Here is a 16,558-nt window from a genome sequence, read left to right on the forward strand (position 1 = left end):
AAATATCAAAAGAGATGCTTTAAATCCTTCAGATAAGATAGCTTTTGAAAAAAACAGTAAGATCTAGGAAGTGGGTTGATGAACATCAACAAAACCAGGGAGCATGACAAATCTGGCTTGAAGAGATTCTTTTTCACACAGGTTGGAACATAAATTATTCAAAAACTTGATCAAAAACTGTCCATTCTGTTTTATCAAGGCACCTGAATGGCTTCCTTCTGCTACGTAGCGTTACTTCTCAGAAAGCAAATAAATACTGAACTTTCATAATTATTCATAGTAACACTTTGTTTCCCAGTTCACCAACTGATTTACAACAGTTTCAAGTTGTAAATATCTGAGTAGAGACTGGAAATATAGCACTTTATTTTCTACTTTATTCTCCAGTCCACCTTTAGGAATGTGAGATCCTGCTTCTCAGTGAACTGATCTCAGCACCGGAAAGATTTTTAAACAACTGTGTTGTAAACTGATGGTAAAATAAACAAAAAATGAGCAAAAAGACAGTACTCATTGGCAAATTGAAGAAATCCCAATCAAGGGTGCAGAGATGAACAAAACCTTTTGTTATAGATTTCTGGTCACCTATCAAAGGGAATTCCCCCCCCCACCCCAATCTTCAAATGCACACACTGAACTACTGTGTAACTTCATAAGCACTAACAGAAAAGCTGTGTTTGGTTGCTGTGACTATAGCTAGTGAGGTTAGCACCAAGCATTGGAAGAAACCATTCCTCTTCACTTTCTAGCACAGTTCAAATCCTCCTATGTTTTACAAAATATGATCCTCTCTTCCCACATTCCAACCAGTTCTGAAAACCACTCAGAGTAGTCAAAATATTTGTTCATTGGTGTTCTAGACTAAATTGACTGACCATCATTTTGCATTCAAGCTAGGTCTATATTAATGCTTTGTAGATCCAAATATTTGACATTAAGTGCATCTTACATTCTTTATTCTCTTTAAATCCATGATGGACACCATGATTTGATTCTGAATTGTAAGAGCACAGGCAGACGGCTGCATCTGTTTAGAGGCCCAGTCAGTAAGGTTCTGTACTGCAAAACACTCTGCCCATGGACTGTCAAGTGCAAGATCAGGCCTTTAATTTGTTAAAATCTTCTTTAAAAACTAAACACAGAACAGATTGTGAAATAATTTGTCTCTTCCCTTAAGAAAAGATCTGGTGGTAAAACCACAATCAAATAAACCTATCTGTCATATTTCAAATTATGGACTAGATTAAGGTATGTGTGAAGCCCATTCCTTTTGCAGCTCTTCCAGACAGACCATGCAGTTATTTTAATTGGACATGCAACTTAAATGGAAAATTCTGTCTTATGAGGTACTTTCAGTAGTACAATTAACTTAGATTGTAAACTGTTTGGGTCAGGGACTATCTTTTTTTTTTTTTTTTTTTTTTCTGTACAGCATCCAGTACAATGGTTTCCTGGATCATGATTGGGGCTCCTAGGTGTTACCATAACACAAATAAATAATAATATGGCAAGAAACACAAGTGACATACACTAGTCTTGTCACTTAATGCACTCTTGGAGGGCATTCAAATATCATGGTGACAGATATAATATAATAGAATACAACTGTTTGTTTGTTGGCCAGTGTTACTTCATTGTACAACTATACATTCAGTAATACATAAGTGGTAACCTTTTCCCCTAGCTTTTATATAATATATTGACTGCAAAATTTCTTTTTAATTAAAATGAATAACAGATGCTAAGTTACTATATTTTAAAAATAAATTACATAGCATCACCAACCTGCAATTGTTTCTCCTCTTGTTATTTTGCAGGCTAAGAGTTGTATTTGAGAGTATTCTACACTGGTTTGTCCTTGACACACAAGCTTTGCCTACACTAGTATTTTGGGTGGAACCTCCCACCATTACAGGTAGCAGGTTGTGGAGTGCCTGCTTTTGTAAACAGGGCACAGTCATTTTATTATTCTGTCATTTAGATCTGCCCTGAGCCAAACTGTTAGGAGTGTGCGCTGGGAATATTTCAGTCTTCTGAAAAATCAGGACAATGACGTAATAAAAACCTGTCCCCTCCTTATATTAGCAATCTGTCATATGTAGCTGATTCCAGTGGAGTTACAACAATTGTCTGAAAAATGCTAGCGCAGATATAGCCACAGGAAACTACACACCTAAATCCACATACACTGAACTGAGAATATCTGTACCCTTTGACATTCTTGTGTGTGGTCAAAAAATCTTCCTGCTTCAGTGCTAAATGAAAAGTTTTAGTGGGCATACAAAAATTTTATCATGTAAAAGCACTAACTGGTCTGGGTCAGGGCTACCTGAGAGAATGCCTCTCCCTGAATGTCTCACTGCAACAATTAAAGTTACTTCCAGTGCTTTTACAATTGCTGAATGGAACAGAACTTTCCAGGAGTAGTATTGTCTGCAGAACACCATCCCCTGGGAATTTGCTCCTTCATATGGCCCTGATCTTCACATAAGTCTATGTGACCCAGAGTTTTTCAGTCTTCAGGGCAAAATTTAAGGTTTCCCTGTTCAACCAGGCATTTAACTGATTGTCACTATGTTAGGATGAAGGACCTTAACACCACAAGTAGAAACACTGCAGCGATTGTTTATTGAACAATCTCTATGAATCGCTTGTTTTCTGTTTTTGTATTTATTGTGCAGTGCTACGGATGCTATGGTGACTGAAGCTGTTTAAAAAAAAAGAATAAGTAATTCTGTAATAATGTAAATAAAATTTGGAAACTTTTGCCCTTTGAGTTAATTTACACTCACAGGCCATTAAGTTTCTGACTATAGGGATGATACGTTAAGATATTGCTCATGAGGTTGAGATAATGTAATTGCACCGAAGGTTCTGTGGAAGCATTAAGATTATTCTCAGAAACCTAGGCTGTTGTATAAAATATATGAAGCATTCTGACAGGAAAATCAGGTATATTTTCTGCTGTAAGATACATAGCCAGCAAAGTCACTGGGACTACTCACATGCTTAGAATTAAGCACTTGCTTAAGTGCTTTGCTAGATCAAGGCCTATGTCACTAGTTGTACATAGTGCTTATGCAACGGTGGCACTGGAAATGTGCTGTTTCTTGAGATGATAAAATAAGAGTTCAAAAAAAAGGAAGATTTCTAACTCATTTCTTTTCTCCTCTCCTATGTATCCTCCTGTTCCCTTCACCTTTCCATTTTCCTTGACTCTCATTTTCTCCTTTATTTCCCTCTCAACAAGTTTTTTTATGGATGAGTAGATCAGTGGATGCTAAACGAGGTTCACTGTAGTCATGCTATAGCACCTTACATGTCCTGACCATTTCTTTTGTTCTGTTAGTCATCATTAATTTTCTATAAACTCAGTTGAGTCATTTTTTTTGTTTGTTTTTAAAGTATTCTCCTTCCTAGGCATGGGATAATGTTGTTTAATGGTGTCAGCCCTTGGTCTAACCTTTGCTTACAGGTCTCAAGCAAAACCGCTGCTGCTGCTCTTGTAATGCAGTGCTGTGTTGATTTGACACTGCCAGAGGCAATTATTCTTTCAGTGATTGACAGGAAACATGGTTTTAAAATGCCCATTGAGTGCAGCTGTGTAGATGCCCTTTGAAATAAAAGCTTAACTTGGTGGCTTTTGCGTGTTGCATGGAAGCAGTTTGTGGTGCAGTTTTGGAACACACTTGCTAATGCACAAGTTGGAGCACCAAACAGGAAATGTAGCTGTTTCCACGGAACAAATTCTCTTGTCTGAGTGTGTATATGTTTCTAACGTAAATAATTTGTGTTTGTAGTTTTAATTATACAAGGAAGGAAAAATTAAGTAATCCAGTGAGGTTCATGCATTAGTTTCACACCTTCATGGACCTCATTAAAATCCTAACAAGTGCATGTGGAAAACAGCTTGGTCTCCACCTTTTGTCCGAATCACAAAATCAACATATAATTTGTCATGACTCACAATCTTTGCACAAGATAGGTCCAGAAATGGAATAGTTAGATTGTAGCAAATCAGGTCTGAGCTCCATTCCTAATGAGGCATGGGAAAAGTAAGTGAAATATCTGCCTGCATTCCAGACTGTACTCTCTCTCTGCTACTGGATATCTAATACTTAGGTGCCACAAGCATCACTATACTACAGAGATCAAAGATGAGCAAAAAATCTGAGTAAAAATGGATGCACTGTGTGTTACAAGCTCTGTGCTTCCAGAGAGACAAATCTCAGGAGAGCAGAAAGATTGAAAATCAAAAGTATGTGGAATAATTCTTGTCTAATGGGAGATTCATCTGGGCTGGGTATATGACCCATTTTAGAACACACTCATTTTGTCTATATGCAAAAGCAACCTGCTTACCGGCAGATGAAAAAGAAAATGTAGAAAACTAGAGAGAATATAATTGTTTGAAATAATTCTCACCTGGTGTTTAGGCTTGGAGTGACGTAGAGCTTGAGCCAGTGGAGCCAGTTCATAAGAAACTGCAGCCTTCCAGGAGTAACTCTTTTTCATCATGTCCGAGACAGGAGGAGAAGAGGGAACTGCTTCTGAAGGCCCACAGCTGCAATGTAATAACTGAAGAAAAGGTAAAAGAAGGACTTAATTGCTTCTTGTTTTTATTGTCTAATCTTTCTTTGGCAGATCTTCTCCGGTTTACCCACTCAACCTTGAAGCTCAGGTGGGTACATCTTGAAGACCTCACCCGTATGAAGGTTTCTCCCACCCCACCATTACAGGCCTTATGAATGCTTTAACTCTTTTTCCTGGCTGTTTTGCCTTGGCTGGAAAAGCAACCTACCATTCCAAATCCAGATCAAATGCTGACTTGTAGCGCAGTTAGTGGGAATGAATTTAAGAACCTGATTGCTTCATCTCAACATGTTTACCTCCTCCAGCCTTGGTTGATCTCATCCCACTCCCAAATCTAAGGAACCCACCTCCATGTTGTGACCGACTCCATTTGCTACAAAATCAGGGTTTCAAGTCAGATTCAGACGTAGTGGAAGCCACTTTTTTTTGCACTCTCATTTTAGTATACATTAAAAAAATGTGTTTTCTTTGTCGAGGGGAAAGAGGAGAGAGAAACTCCCATTTCTCCCTGAGAGTGGGAAAGTCTGACAGTTTGCCCCCCTTCTCTCACTGAAACTGGAGATGGTGAGTACTGAGCACATCTCTTGTGGATGCAATAAAACTACAAACCAAACTGCTGCAGTTTATTGTCATTTCCTCAGAAGTCTCACTTTTTCAGAGGTGGAACTTCGGTAGATGACCTCAGATCACCCCTGAATCAGCTCTTGCCAACACTTCAGTCTCACTGGACTTCTAGATACAGTACTGCTGTGAATCACATGGGAAAATGTGCCAATGCTACACCTTCAGTAGACAAAGGCCTAAGGCTCTCAATACCCACCCTACTAATAAGTTGGCTAGTATTCCTAGGTTTAGAGGTACCCAGCTCTTCATAGCAGTACCTACGACATGTCTAACTGATCGAACAATACACCATAAGAAGTGTCACCTGATTCAGTTACCTTTCTTTCCTTCTGGATCTCTGGTTCTTTTTTCTAGAGACAGCATAGTTTTAAGTGAGAAGCTATCCTGGGAATCACAGCAAACTGATCTCCTGACTCCTGAATGCATCCACTCACTCTACCTTCAGGTGTCTCTTTCATATCACTTCTTCCAAAAGGCCTGGAAAACCTTAGTCCTCCCTTTTATAAAGCATTGACAAAGCAGTCAGTAGAAAATAATTTTTGAAAAAAACAATAAAACGACATAAGAATGATTGTGTCACTGACAAGTTGTACGGTATTGTCAGCTCATGCTTTTGGATCCCATCTCAGCACTTCATCTATGTGCTAATTGTTTAGATTGCATGTTCTCTGAGGCAGGGACCTCCACTCTCATCCATGAAAGCATCAACCACAAAGTTGCTGCTGTATAAATAATGGGCCTGATCCCCATTCACATTTGTGGCCCCTGTATGCTGCTAAAGCAATGTAAAAGGGACTTACAATGAGTGTAAATGCAATTTGTTTCTACTTTAAGGCTCTTTTACACTGCTAGGATGGTGTAAATGGGCCTTAATGTAAATGGGAATCTGGCCCAATAAAACATTGCTGCTGGCTGCAGAGTAACATTAAGACTTTATGGAATCTTGGGCAACGTAAATTAAATAATTTAGTGCGATGTGATACCTCCTTCTGTTGACAGAATAATACTCACTTTCTTTCATTCCAGATAGTGCTACTGCAAAAGTCACATCAACCCAGTTTCATCACTTTAAAACCAAAAAAAGACAATGATGACAGAGATCAAGAGCCACCACTTAGGCCAGCTTTCTCTAGCTTGGTGAGCCAGTATGGACAATGAGTAGGTCTACTCCTCAGGTGTCAGTGAAGGACCTATTGGGAGCCAGAGATTTGGTGCCCAAATCCCACGTCGGTCAGCACCATGGGCCACACCCTTACCTGCTGTGAATTGGCATATTTCTGCTTAAATCAATGGAGCTACTTTGATATACAACAGGTGAGGATTTGTTCCTCTGTGCCCAGACCTCCAGTTTGTTCCTGTCTCTTGGTGAGGAAGGCAGCTAATGTTTTGTATAGAGGTGCTATATTTAGGCCTTGGCTTTGGAAGCCATGGAAACAGTAGAGGATCAGAGCCTCTGAGCAGAAGAAAGTAGGAAAAGGGCCTGACTGTGAAGTCTCCCTCTAACCCTCAGTCACAGGGCTGGGTGCCTGAAATGTTCAATTCCTGCCGGAAGGAGTGAACCCAAACTGGGTGACCTCACCTTGCTTCAGAGTTCCCTTGCTAGATCCGTGTCTGGACATAACACCTAAGACAGTGGAGAGGAAGAAGGGTTAGGGGATTCCCTCCAGACACCCTGAACTCTAAATTCAATCTCTTCCTTTTTTTCCCCTCCCCCTTCTTTCTTTTTTTTCTGAGAGAGAAACTGCGGGGGGAAGAAATCTGAGGTTTTCTTCATAGACATTTTGACCCGTCATAATTCATTATTTTAATGACTGTAACTTGGCCACACTGTTCTCCACAAGAAGAATCAGAGGCTATGCTGATATTTGTCCTTGAAGGATGGCTGTCAGGTAGTTTTGATAAGTAGCCCTTGATAGGGTTCCTGCACTCTATTGCTCTCAGTACTATTCACTGACATATGGGGTTCATAGTGCTGCAGATAGGCGTTTTCACAATATTCACACTGAGTGTCCCAGGTGCAGGGTATGAAGCTCTTCTTTGTGATGCTTACATGCACAAGCATATTTCAATAGCTTCCAGCATGTATCCTCTTGTCAAGATCAATGAGAGCGCTTCAACATCAGGTCTTCTGGTTGCCCTAAAAACACAAAGTTGATCTTTTAGGCATTTACTTTAGATTTCTAGATAGCATGACCAGATTGTCGACAACAGATTTTGGTTGCAACACTTTACACCTATTATTGATCTTGCTGTGAGTTGTAGTCAGGTCAAGGATCATTTAGTCCATATATTTATCAATATAGTAAAGTTTCTGAGGCAGAGAATCAATCATCTCACTTTCCTCTGCTCCTCAAAAAAAAAAAAAAAAAAAAAAAAAAAAAAAAAAAAAAAAAAAAAAAAACCTGCCCATCCTGTCAAGATCTGAAAACTTATTGTATTCTAAGATATCTTTGTAAATTGATTCAAATGCAAAATTGCTGGCGGGCTGCTGACATATAGCCAAGGCCAGAGTGTGGTAGTTCATCACCACCCCAGGGGCAATGCCTGACCATTGGGAGAGCATGCTTGCTGTGTTAGCACCTGGGAGTGATGATACTAATGGCCTATGGCAATGGACTGACATGATTACACATCAAATCTAGAATGATACTAAAACATGTGAGAGACAAGGTGGGGTGAGGTAATATCTTCTATCGGACCGACTTCTGTTGGTGAGAGAGACAAGCTTTCGAGCCACACAGAGCTTTTCCTCAGGTCCGGGAAAGTGATGTGTCATGTGACAGTGACTAGGCTACGTAGGTAGTATGAAATGAGGCTCTAATCATAAAATGCAGACAGTTACGATGATCTCACAGGGCAGTCCCCATACCTGCTTTGCACACCTACGCTCCCAAAAGATAGCAATATCTACTGTTCCTATATATCTGTAGATTAAAAGGCAAATATTGTTAGCTGAGATACAATGCAGATGGGCACTACAGAAATACCTGTGGCAGAGAAACAATGATGTATACTGAGTGTAGAAGACCTACACATATTGAATCTATTTCCTTAAGTTAAGTATCCTCACACCTTCTTGTCAACTGTCTAAATGGGCCATCTTGATTATCACTACCAAAAAGGTTTTTTTTTCTCTTGCTGATAATAGCTCATCTTAACTAATTAACTAATTAATCATCTCACAGTTTATATGGTAACTTCCAATTTATCTGTATATGTGTGTGTGTGTGTGTGTATATCTATCTATCTATCTATCTATCTATCTATATATATATATCTTACTATATGTTCCATTCTATGCATCCGATGAAGTGGGCTATTCTTATGCGCCACAAGTACTCCTGTTCTTTTTTGCGGATACAGACTAATACAGCTTCTACTGTGAAAACTGTCGTATTTTAACATTAGTCCGTATGGTACTTTTTTAACAATTCCCCCTAGTCTTGGAAAATCATAAGCCTTCAAAGACAAGGACTGATACAACGCTATCATTCAGTGAGGTATCTTGCTCACACTAATGTCGTTGTCACCCCATTAAACCGTTCTTCTGTTCTCCCTGCTCTTTACATTCTTGTGAGTCTTGTGATTTTTTATACTCCTGATGATGATTGATCTTTTGAAAGTTCCAGGTAAACTAAAATGGTCATCATGAAATTATAAATCGATGAGAGTAAATAGAAAGTGAAGAGCTTCTGAAGCCAAAGAAGTGGAATTATTTTTCTTTTTCCCTAATTTTTGTTAAATATGGTACTATCTATATTTCCTATGGCTACAGAGCCACCTACTGGGAGGACAAGGTACATGGGAAACATCTAAGGATATAACTATTGAAATTGTTACTGTGGTTTCAGAGTAGCAGCCGTGTTAGTCTGTATTCGCAAAAAGAAAAGGAGTACTTGTGGCATCTTAGAGACTAACAAATTTATGTGAGCATAAGCTTTCATGAGCTACAGCTCACTTCATCGGATGCATTTGGTGGAAAATACAGAGGGGAGATTGATATACACACACAGAGAATGTGAAACAATGGGTTTTATCATACACACTGTAAGGAGAGTGATCACTTAAGATAAGCCATCACCAGCAGCAGGGGGGGAAAGGAGGAAAACCTTTCATGGTGACAAGCAAGGTAGGCTATTTCCAGCAGTTAACAAGAACATCTGAGGAACAGTGGGGGGTGGGGTGGGGGGGAGAAATAACATGGGGAAATAGTTTTACTTTGTGTAATGACCCATCCACTCCCAGTCTCTATTCAAGCCTAAGTTAACTGTATCCAGTTTGCAAATTAATTCCAATTCAGCAGTCTCTCGTTGGAGTCTGTTTTTGAAGTTTTTTTGTTGAAGGATAGCCACCCTCAGGTCTGTAATTGAGTGACCGGAGAGATTGAAGTGTTCTCCAACTGGTTTTTTAATGTTATAATTCTTGATGTCTGATTTGTGTCCATTTATTCTTTTACGTAGAGACTGTCCAGTTTGACCAATGTACATGGCAGAGGGGCATTGCTGGCACATGATGGCATATATCACATTGGTAGATGATCAGGTGAACGAGCCTCTGATGTGTGGCTAATGTGATTAGGCCCTATGATGGTGTCCCCTGAATAGATATGTGGACAGAGTTGGCAACGGGCTTCGTTGCAAGGATAGGTTCCTGGGTTAGTGGTTCTGTTGTGTGGTGTGTGGTTGCTGGTGAGTATTTGCTTCAGATTGTGGGGCTGTCTGTAAGCAAGGACTGGCCTGTCTCCCAGGATCTGTGAGAGTGATGGGTCGTCCTTCAGGATAGGTTGTAGATCCTTGATGATGCGTTGGAGAGGTTTTAGTTGGGGGCTGAAGTTGATGGCTAGTGGCGTTCTGTTATTTTCTTCGTTGGGCCTGTCCTGTAGTAGGTGACTTCTGGGTACTCTTCTGGCTCTGTCAATCTGTTTCTTCACTTCAGCAGGTGGGTATTGTAGGAATGCACGATAGAGATCTTGTAGGTGATTGACAGAGATTGACAGAGCCAGAAGAGTACCCAGAAGTCACTGTTCCTCAGATGTTCTTGTTAACTGCTGGAAATAACTTACCTTGCTTGTCACCATGAAAGGTTTTCCTCCCCCCCCCCCCCCCCCCCCCCCCCCGGCTGCTGGTGATGGCTTATCTTAAGTGATCACTCTCCTTACATTGTGTATGATAAAACCCATTGTTTCATGTTCTCTGTGTGTGTATATCAATCTCCCCTCTGTATTTTCCACCAAATGCATCCGATGAAGTGAGCTGTAGCTCACGAAAGCTTATGCTCAAATAAATTTGTTAGTCTCTAAGGTGCCACAAGTACTCCTTTTCTTTTTACTGTGGTTGTGACAGGGAAAATGGAATTTTAAGAAAATAAAGATACGAAGAATCAAACTGTTAGAATTAATATTTAATCTGAGATCCTTCTTTGTTCATTATACAGAAAAAAGGTTCCAGGGTGTGACAGGTTTCATGTGTTAAAATGAGAAATATGGTCACATATTGAGAAATAACATGTAAAGCATGTATGAGGCATCTGATCCAGGATTGGAACTTTCTTAAGGGTGGGGGCAGAGGCTATCTAAAACCCTGAAGGTATGTCTACACCAAGTCCCAGAGCCTGTGTCAGCTGACTGAGGCTGCAAGTCTAAAAATATCTGTCTAGACATTTAGGCTCAGACTGTAGCTCAGGCTCTGAAATCCACCCCACCCACAGGGTCTCAAAGCCCAGGATCCAGCCTGAGTCTGAACATCTACACTGCAATTTTTTAGCCCCACAGTCCAAACCACATTCAGTTGACCTGGGCCTGTACATCAGTTCTTTTATTGCAGGGTAGATGTACCCTCAGATATTACAGTGATGAGAGCAGTGTTAGAGCCTGTGTAGAACAGAAAGAATAGAAGATGCTGTGAAATAAACTCAGTTTTATTCTGGAGAGCGAGCACATGGAAGTTTCTGCTTTCATCCCCAAAGAGTTTTCATGCAGCAGCATAATGCTGTGTCACCACTGGGACACCTGAAAAAAAATTCTCCCTTTTAAATATAAATGTGTTCCTTTTTTTTTCAACAGGAAGTCGGTCAGATCCTTAGACGGTGTAAATTGTCATAGCTCCAGTGGAAGACAATGGAGTTGTACTGATTTGCAGCAGCTGAGGATTTAGCCCAGTAATCATAAAAACTTATGGCAGAATGGGTACAATACGGTGCCAAATTTAGTAATGGATAAATAATGCTTTAATGTGCTGCTCCATTGATCCAGGCATAAAATGGGATAATTTCCATTACCTACACATTTTTGAAAATGTTTGACTAAATAGGGGTCTCTTTACTTCCTTTAGTATTTTGTTGTATCTGTTGTGCATTTCTAAAACTGCCAGTTTGGTAAATTTTAATACATTGATCACATGATACTGATTTTATTTTGGGGCACTGGCTCAAATATTAATGGGGAAACAGCTCAAGAGAACTGGCACCTAAAATGTAATGGACTGGTACAGGAGATTTCAAATACTAGTTTCAGTGGGGTGAGGTAACCTACAATTGTTATATGTCAAATGATGGTACTAAAGATTTAGTGTTGTTTTTACCCTAGGTTTTGCTCTCCTCCAGCTACTTGCAGAAGCTGCTTGGGATGTCAGTCCTACAGAATTCCCCTAAAGCACTTGTGACTAGTTCCTTAAAAGCAGCTTCTCTTCCCGTTGGCTTGAACAGCATCAGCAAAGGAAGAGGCTCAGATACCTCACAAAGGGAAACTCAAGAAACTCAAATAAACAGAGACCTGGACTCCATCATTAGTACTGCAATCCCACGTATCATTGTTATTCCTACTTCTGAGACCAACCTCGTTGAAGGACAAGAAGAACATGAAAATGGAGAGGAGGAAGAGACTGATTTATTCCACTTTCATGGCAAGAATAATTTGTTGGACATAGACGGGCTTAACTCTTCCACGGATTTCCTTGAAGCATTTGAGAAGTTTCTGTCATAAGTGTAAAAAAGAAAACTTTCTGGTCATTGTTTTCTTGGCTGCTTCTCCACATTATTATATCAAATAACTAAAACCTTCTAGATTAAATCTTCAGACTTTTTGTATATTTGTATTATAGTCACTAGGCACTCTTTGAATCCATCTTTGTTCAGACTTCTTCAGACACTGAAACAGCCTTTTAGATGGTGCTGCTAAAATGATCAGTGGAATATCTCGCAGCAAACTAGAATGGCGTATTTCAAGTCAACCTGTTGCTTCATGATTTTGAATATAGATGGGTGGATGCCAGCAAAGAAATATCTAGCACCCAATGAATACTTCTCCTACCTGGGTGCCCAGGATGCTGTTTCATGATTCAACGTCATTCTAAGTACTATTATCTCTAGAAGGCAGTAGTTTCAGGAATGTCATCACAAAATAAGCTATGTAGTGACTACATACACCAAAATTTGTTCTTGACAGTATGGACTTCAGAAGTAGTACTGCCCAAAATTATGGCAAACAGTATAGCACCACCCACGGAGTTGATTAGTAATGTGGACACCCTGTACCAGTCTCTCTTGCAAGTATCTATACAACCTCATAATCAGAAACACCTACATCTTTTTGTCAAGTCTTTTTTTTTCTAATAGGAAGTTTTCTGTACTAGCTAGATGAATGGATCATTCAATACAAAAGTGATTGTTTAGAAGATAATAAGGGTAAGAAAGAAGGGCTTAGATTTGAGCTAAGTGCTAGGACAGCCACCAGGCCCATTCAATGGATTACTGACAGGCTTAGAGGTGTTATACTGCCCCCAAAACAAACCTAAAAGGCATTTTAGAATATCTTGGGGTGCACAGTATTATTTAATCATGTGTGGACTGTAATGACTCCTATTCAAAGGGTGGATTCTCACAATTGGCTTGAAGCCTCATTGATGAAAATAAAACACCAACTACTACAATTCAGTTTTCTTGTTCATGGGATACAAAGCGGGGTTTGGGGGGAAGGCGGGTATTAAGAGCTTTTTATCCTCTGAGCTGCCAGTGAGAAAAAGAATGGGGATGCCAAAACTTTATTGTGAGGGACCAACCTTACAAAGTACCTCAGATGGACTTCCTACCCCAGCCTGAAGAAGAGCTCTGTGTATCTCGAGAGCACGTCTCTCTCACCAACAGAAGTTGGTCCAATAAAAGATATTGCCTCACTCACATTGTCTTCCTATCCCAACTGCATTTCCCAGCTGCCTCAGTGGGGATTGAAAAGGAGTACTTGTGGCACCTTAGAGACTAACAAATTTATTAGAGCATAAGCTTTCGTGAGCTACAGCTCACTGTGAGCTGTAGCTCACGAAAGCTTATGCTCTAATAAATTTGTTAGTCTCTAAGGTGTCACAAGTACTCCTTTTCTTAGTGGGGATTGAGTATAGTAGCATAGGGCTATACCACTGTAAATGTGGGATTTACTGCAGGATTCCAAATCACACATTGACTTGTGGATAATGGTTTTGTTTCTTTCATCTTTGATTCATATTAGTTCCTTGTGTTCAGAATATTTTCCTTGCTTAGCATTTTGTTCCTTGTTGCTTTGTTTCTTTCCCCATTTTTCTTTTCTTAAACATATCCTCCAACTCTCTTATTCCCTCTGTCACACCCACAGGTGGGACACACAATGGACTAAATTCTGCTCTCTCTCTTATGTGGGTTTAACTCCACTGAACAAAATAGTTACTGGTGTAACAGAACATAATTTGCTTAACAGACTTCAAGTCAAGCAAGCAGCTGACCCTCTGAATTTGTTTTCATAGTCTTCGTAAAAATGTCCTGTTTTATTCCAGTGACTGTCTTGTACATTATATTGAGAGCATTTCCCTGTTCTGTGCACACACTAATAGCTTTTAAGAGCTATCTCTTGCTTTTTTTTTCCCCCTCCTGATATGGAAACCTTGCAGGCTTATCTTTTTAAATCAAAAACAAGCCAAATCTAGTTTGCAACTGTGTTAACAGTAAGTTAACTGAAGTATAAACCACAACTGATAAATCAATGTGGGGGCTAGAATGCATCCACAATGGCATCATTTAGAATGATGCTAGGTGTCAGTAAGAAATTTTGAGAGACTTGAGGGGATAGCTGGGGGAATTAGACAGGTCTGTCTAGCTTCTTTGGTATATGTGGTGCTCTCACTGGACACACAGTGCTACGAGGACTTAAAATAACATTGAATGCTATTATGAACTCTCAGGATACCTTATTATTAATTATTACTTGTATTACAGTAGTGTCAGGATGCCCCAGCCAGGATCAGGGCCTCATAGTTCTAGACGCTATACAAACACACATTAAAAAACAGTCCTTGCCCTGAACAGGTTACAATCTAAACAAACTTGTAACTTGTTAAAACAGTTTCCAAGTTATCATTAGAAAATAACCTCCTGAGGATGCTTTAAAATAACACAACAATAATTAATTATGAAGTTTATGGTAATTTGTTGGGAAGTACATTTGAAATTCCCATGACCATGACACTCTCTCCACTTCCATGCACCTGGAGCCAACACTTTCTAGAGGTCACTCTAGACTCTCCCTTCAACCATAAGAGTGCTTAGAGATATACACTGTTGTGGGTGCTGTCTGTCTCTGGAGGTGATCCGTTACCTACAGAAACTTTCTCTGCAGTTCCATCCCTGAAAAGACTTCATTGCTTCCATTATAGCTGCAGTTCAGACACACCTCAGATTCCACTGAACTGACTGGTGCATCACTGCCACAGAAGATTCCACGGTTCACCCCAGGAACTGAAGATTTCCCGCCAGTTGAGCTGAAAACTATGAAGTTTTCTTGGAGCTTATACCTGGACAAAGAAAGAACCTGGTAGTTTGCTAAAATGAGTGAGGGGGAAGAGGGCAAGGCCCAAAATGTCCAACCATTTAAGGTTTTGGGACACTAATCTATAGTATCCACACTTTTCACCTTCTCTCTTTAGCCCTCCACGCATTTTCCTTATGACTTCATGTTATCCATCATGATTGTCTTGTCATCTATCTATCCAGTGCCTGTCAGCAACTTTGTTCTCCCACCCTGTTCATTCTTTTTCCTGCAGGCATCTTAGTGCCAAATTCTGTCTTCAATTACACATGTGCAATTCCTGGTGATAACATTTGGTGGCAGGAGGGACCTAGACACAGCACAACCAGTGCAGTTCTCCTGCATGAGGAGGCAGGCTGCTGAAGCCTGTGAAGAGTGTCCACGTTCTCTGCATACCAAGGAGCAGAGTTCTATGTGAGGGAGTTTTGGAGGGGGAAATATGGGAGAGGAGAGGAGCTAGGACTTATGGATCCACAATCACACAGATCCAGCAGGCCATTGCTCCTTCCAGAAACCCAGGCAGCCAGAAGCAGCTACAAAGCAATCTCTGGGGCTGGAGAAAAGAAGACTTTTGGGTACCACTCTGTTTGCACTTTTGGATTAAGAGCAATGTACAAATGTACAGTAGGGACTCAGTCTCCCACTTTTAGAAAAGATATGTATTTGTTCATATAAATGGATTAAGGAGAGGTCCTAACCGTGTTTAGTTTTTTGTTTTTTTTTTAAAAAGGAATGGCTGGAGAGAGAGCACATTAAAGTAAAAGGGACAACCTTTTCAAACTTGGGCTCTAATCCCCCTCTCCCCGCCCCCAGGTACACTTGTTAATTTTACTCATGTGAGGAGTTGCTTTGAAGTTGATGGAACCCCTCGCATGCACTCATTAGGTACATGCTGACATTTATGAGAAACTAAGGCCTTGGCATCTAAAGGTAGACATTTCAACAGAAGTGGCCTGATTTTCAGTGGTGCTGAACACCCAGTGCTCCCACTGATTTCTGTGAAAACTGGTTTCTCAGCACATCTGAAAATCAGACATCTTCTATTGAGATCTTCAACTACAGACACCCAAGTTTGAGGAGTCTGACCAAAACCAATTAATAACTTTGGCAAAATACTTTGATCTTAGTCCTGAATCTTACTAGCAATTAATTAGCAATTGTTTGTTTCTGTGACTTCTCTGATTAAAACAAATGTACCATGCATGCATTTTTGCTACTGGATCCATATGTAACATAAGGTTTAGACTGCAGGTCTGTTAAACATTTCCTTTTCCCATCAATCAATGGGCTGCAGAAGGTAGACTTCAACCTGTTCTAGTTTAAAATAATGGTAAAATAAAGGTTTGGAATAAGAAATAAGTCCTTATTTAAACTCTTTGAATGCTGAAGTATTTTTCCCGCTGGTTCAGATGGGGCCAAGGGCAGGTATTATATCATTGGTTCCCTATCCTGGAAAGACCTGGAAAATCTGCAGTGTGTGTTCCCAAACATACTACCTCCCCCCTCATTTAAAGC

At 40.1% G+C, this 16,558-nt stretch overlaps 1 protein-coding gene across 5 annotated transcripts in view; it reads left to right on the top strand.

Moving 5' to 3' along the window:
* The window catches only part of LOC119855279 (melanopsin-like), a 72,049-nt gene extending 58,672 nt beyond the window's left edge, over positions 1 to 13,377 (top strand). For 4 of the 5 annotated variants that reach the window (XM_043512619.1, XM_038401031.2, XM_043512618.1 and 1 more), the window contains 2 exons: positions 4,437 to 4,589; positions 11,801 to 13,377. In XM_043512619.1, coding sequence (XP_043368554.1) covers positions 4,437 to 4,589; positions 11,801 to 12,196 — 549 coding nt within the window. In that variant the 3' untranslated portion in view covers positions 12,197 to 13,377. Of the gene's footprint in view, positions 1 to 4,436; positions 4,590 to 6,243; positions 6,532 to 11,800 lie in introns of all 5 variants that reach the window. The other variant, XR_006280592.1, reaches the window with a different exon arrangement.
* The last annotated feature ends 3,181 nt before the right edge of the window (positions 13,378 to 16,558 follow it).

Source organism: Dermochelys coriacea, chromosome 4 (assembly GCF_009764565.3).
Source record: "Dermochelys coriacea isolate rDerCor1 chromosome 4, rDerCor1.pri.v4, whole genome shotgun sequence".
In the NCBI taxonomy this organism is placed as follows: Eukaryota; Metazoa; Chordata; order Testudines; family Dermochelyidae; genus Dermochelys; species Dermochelys coriacea.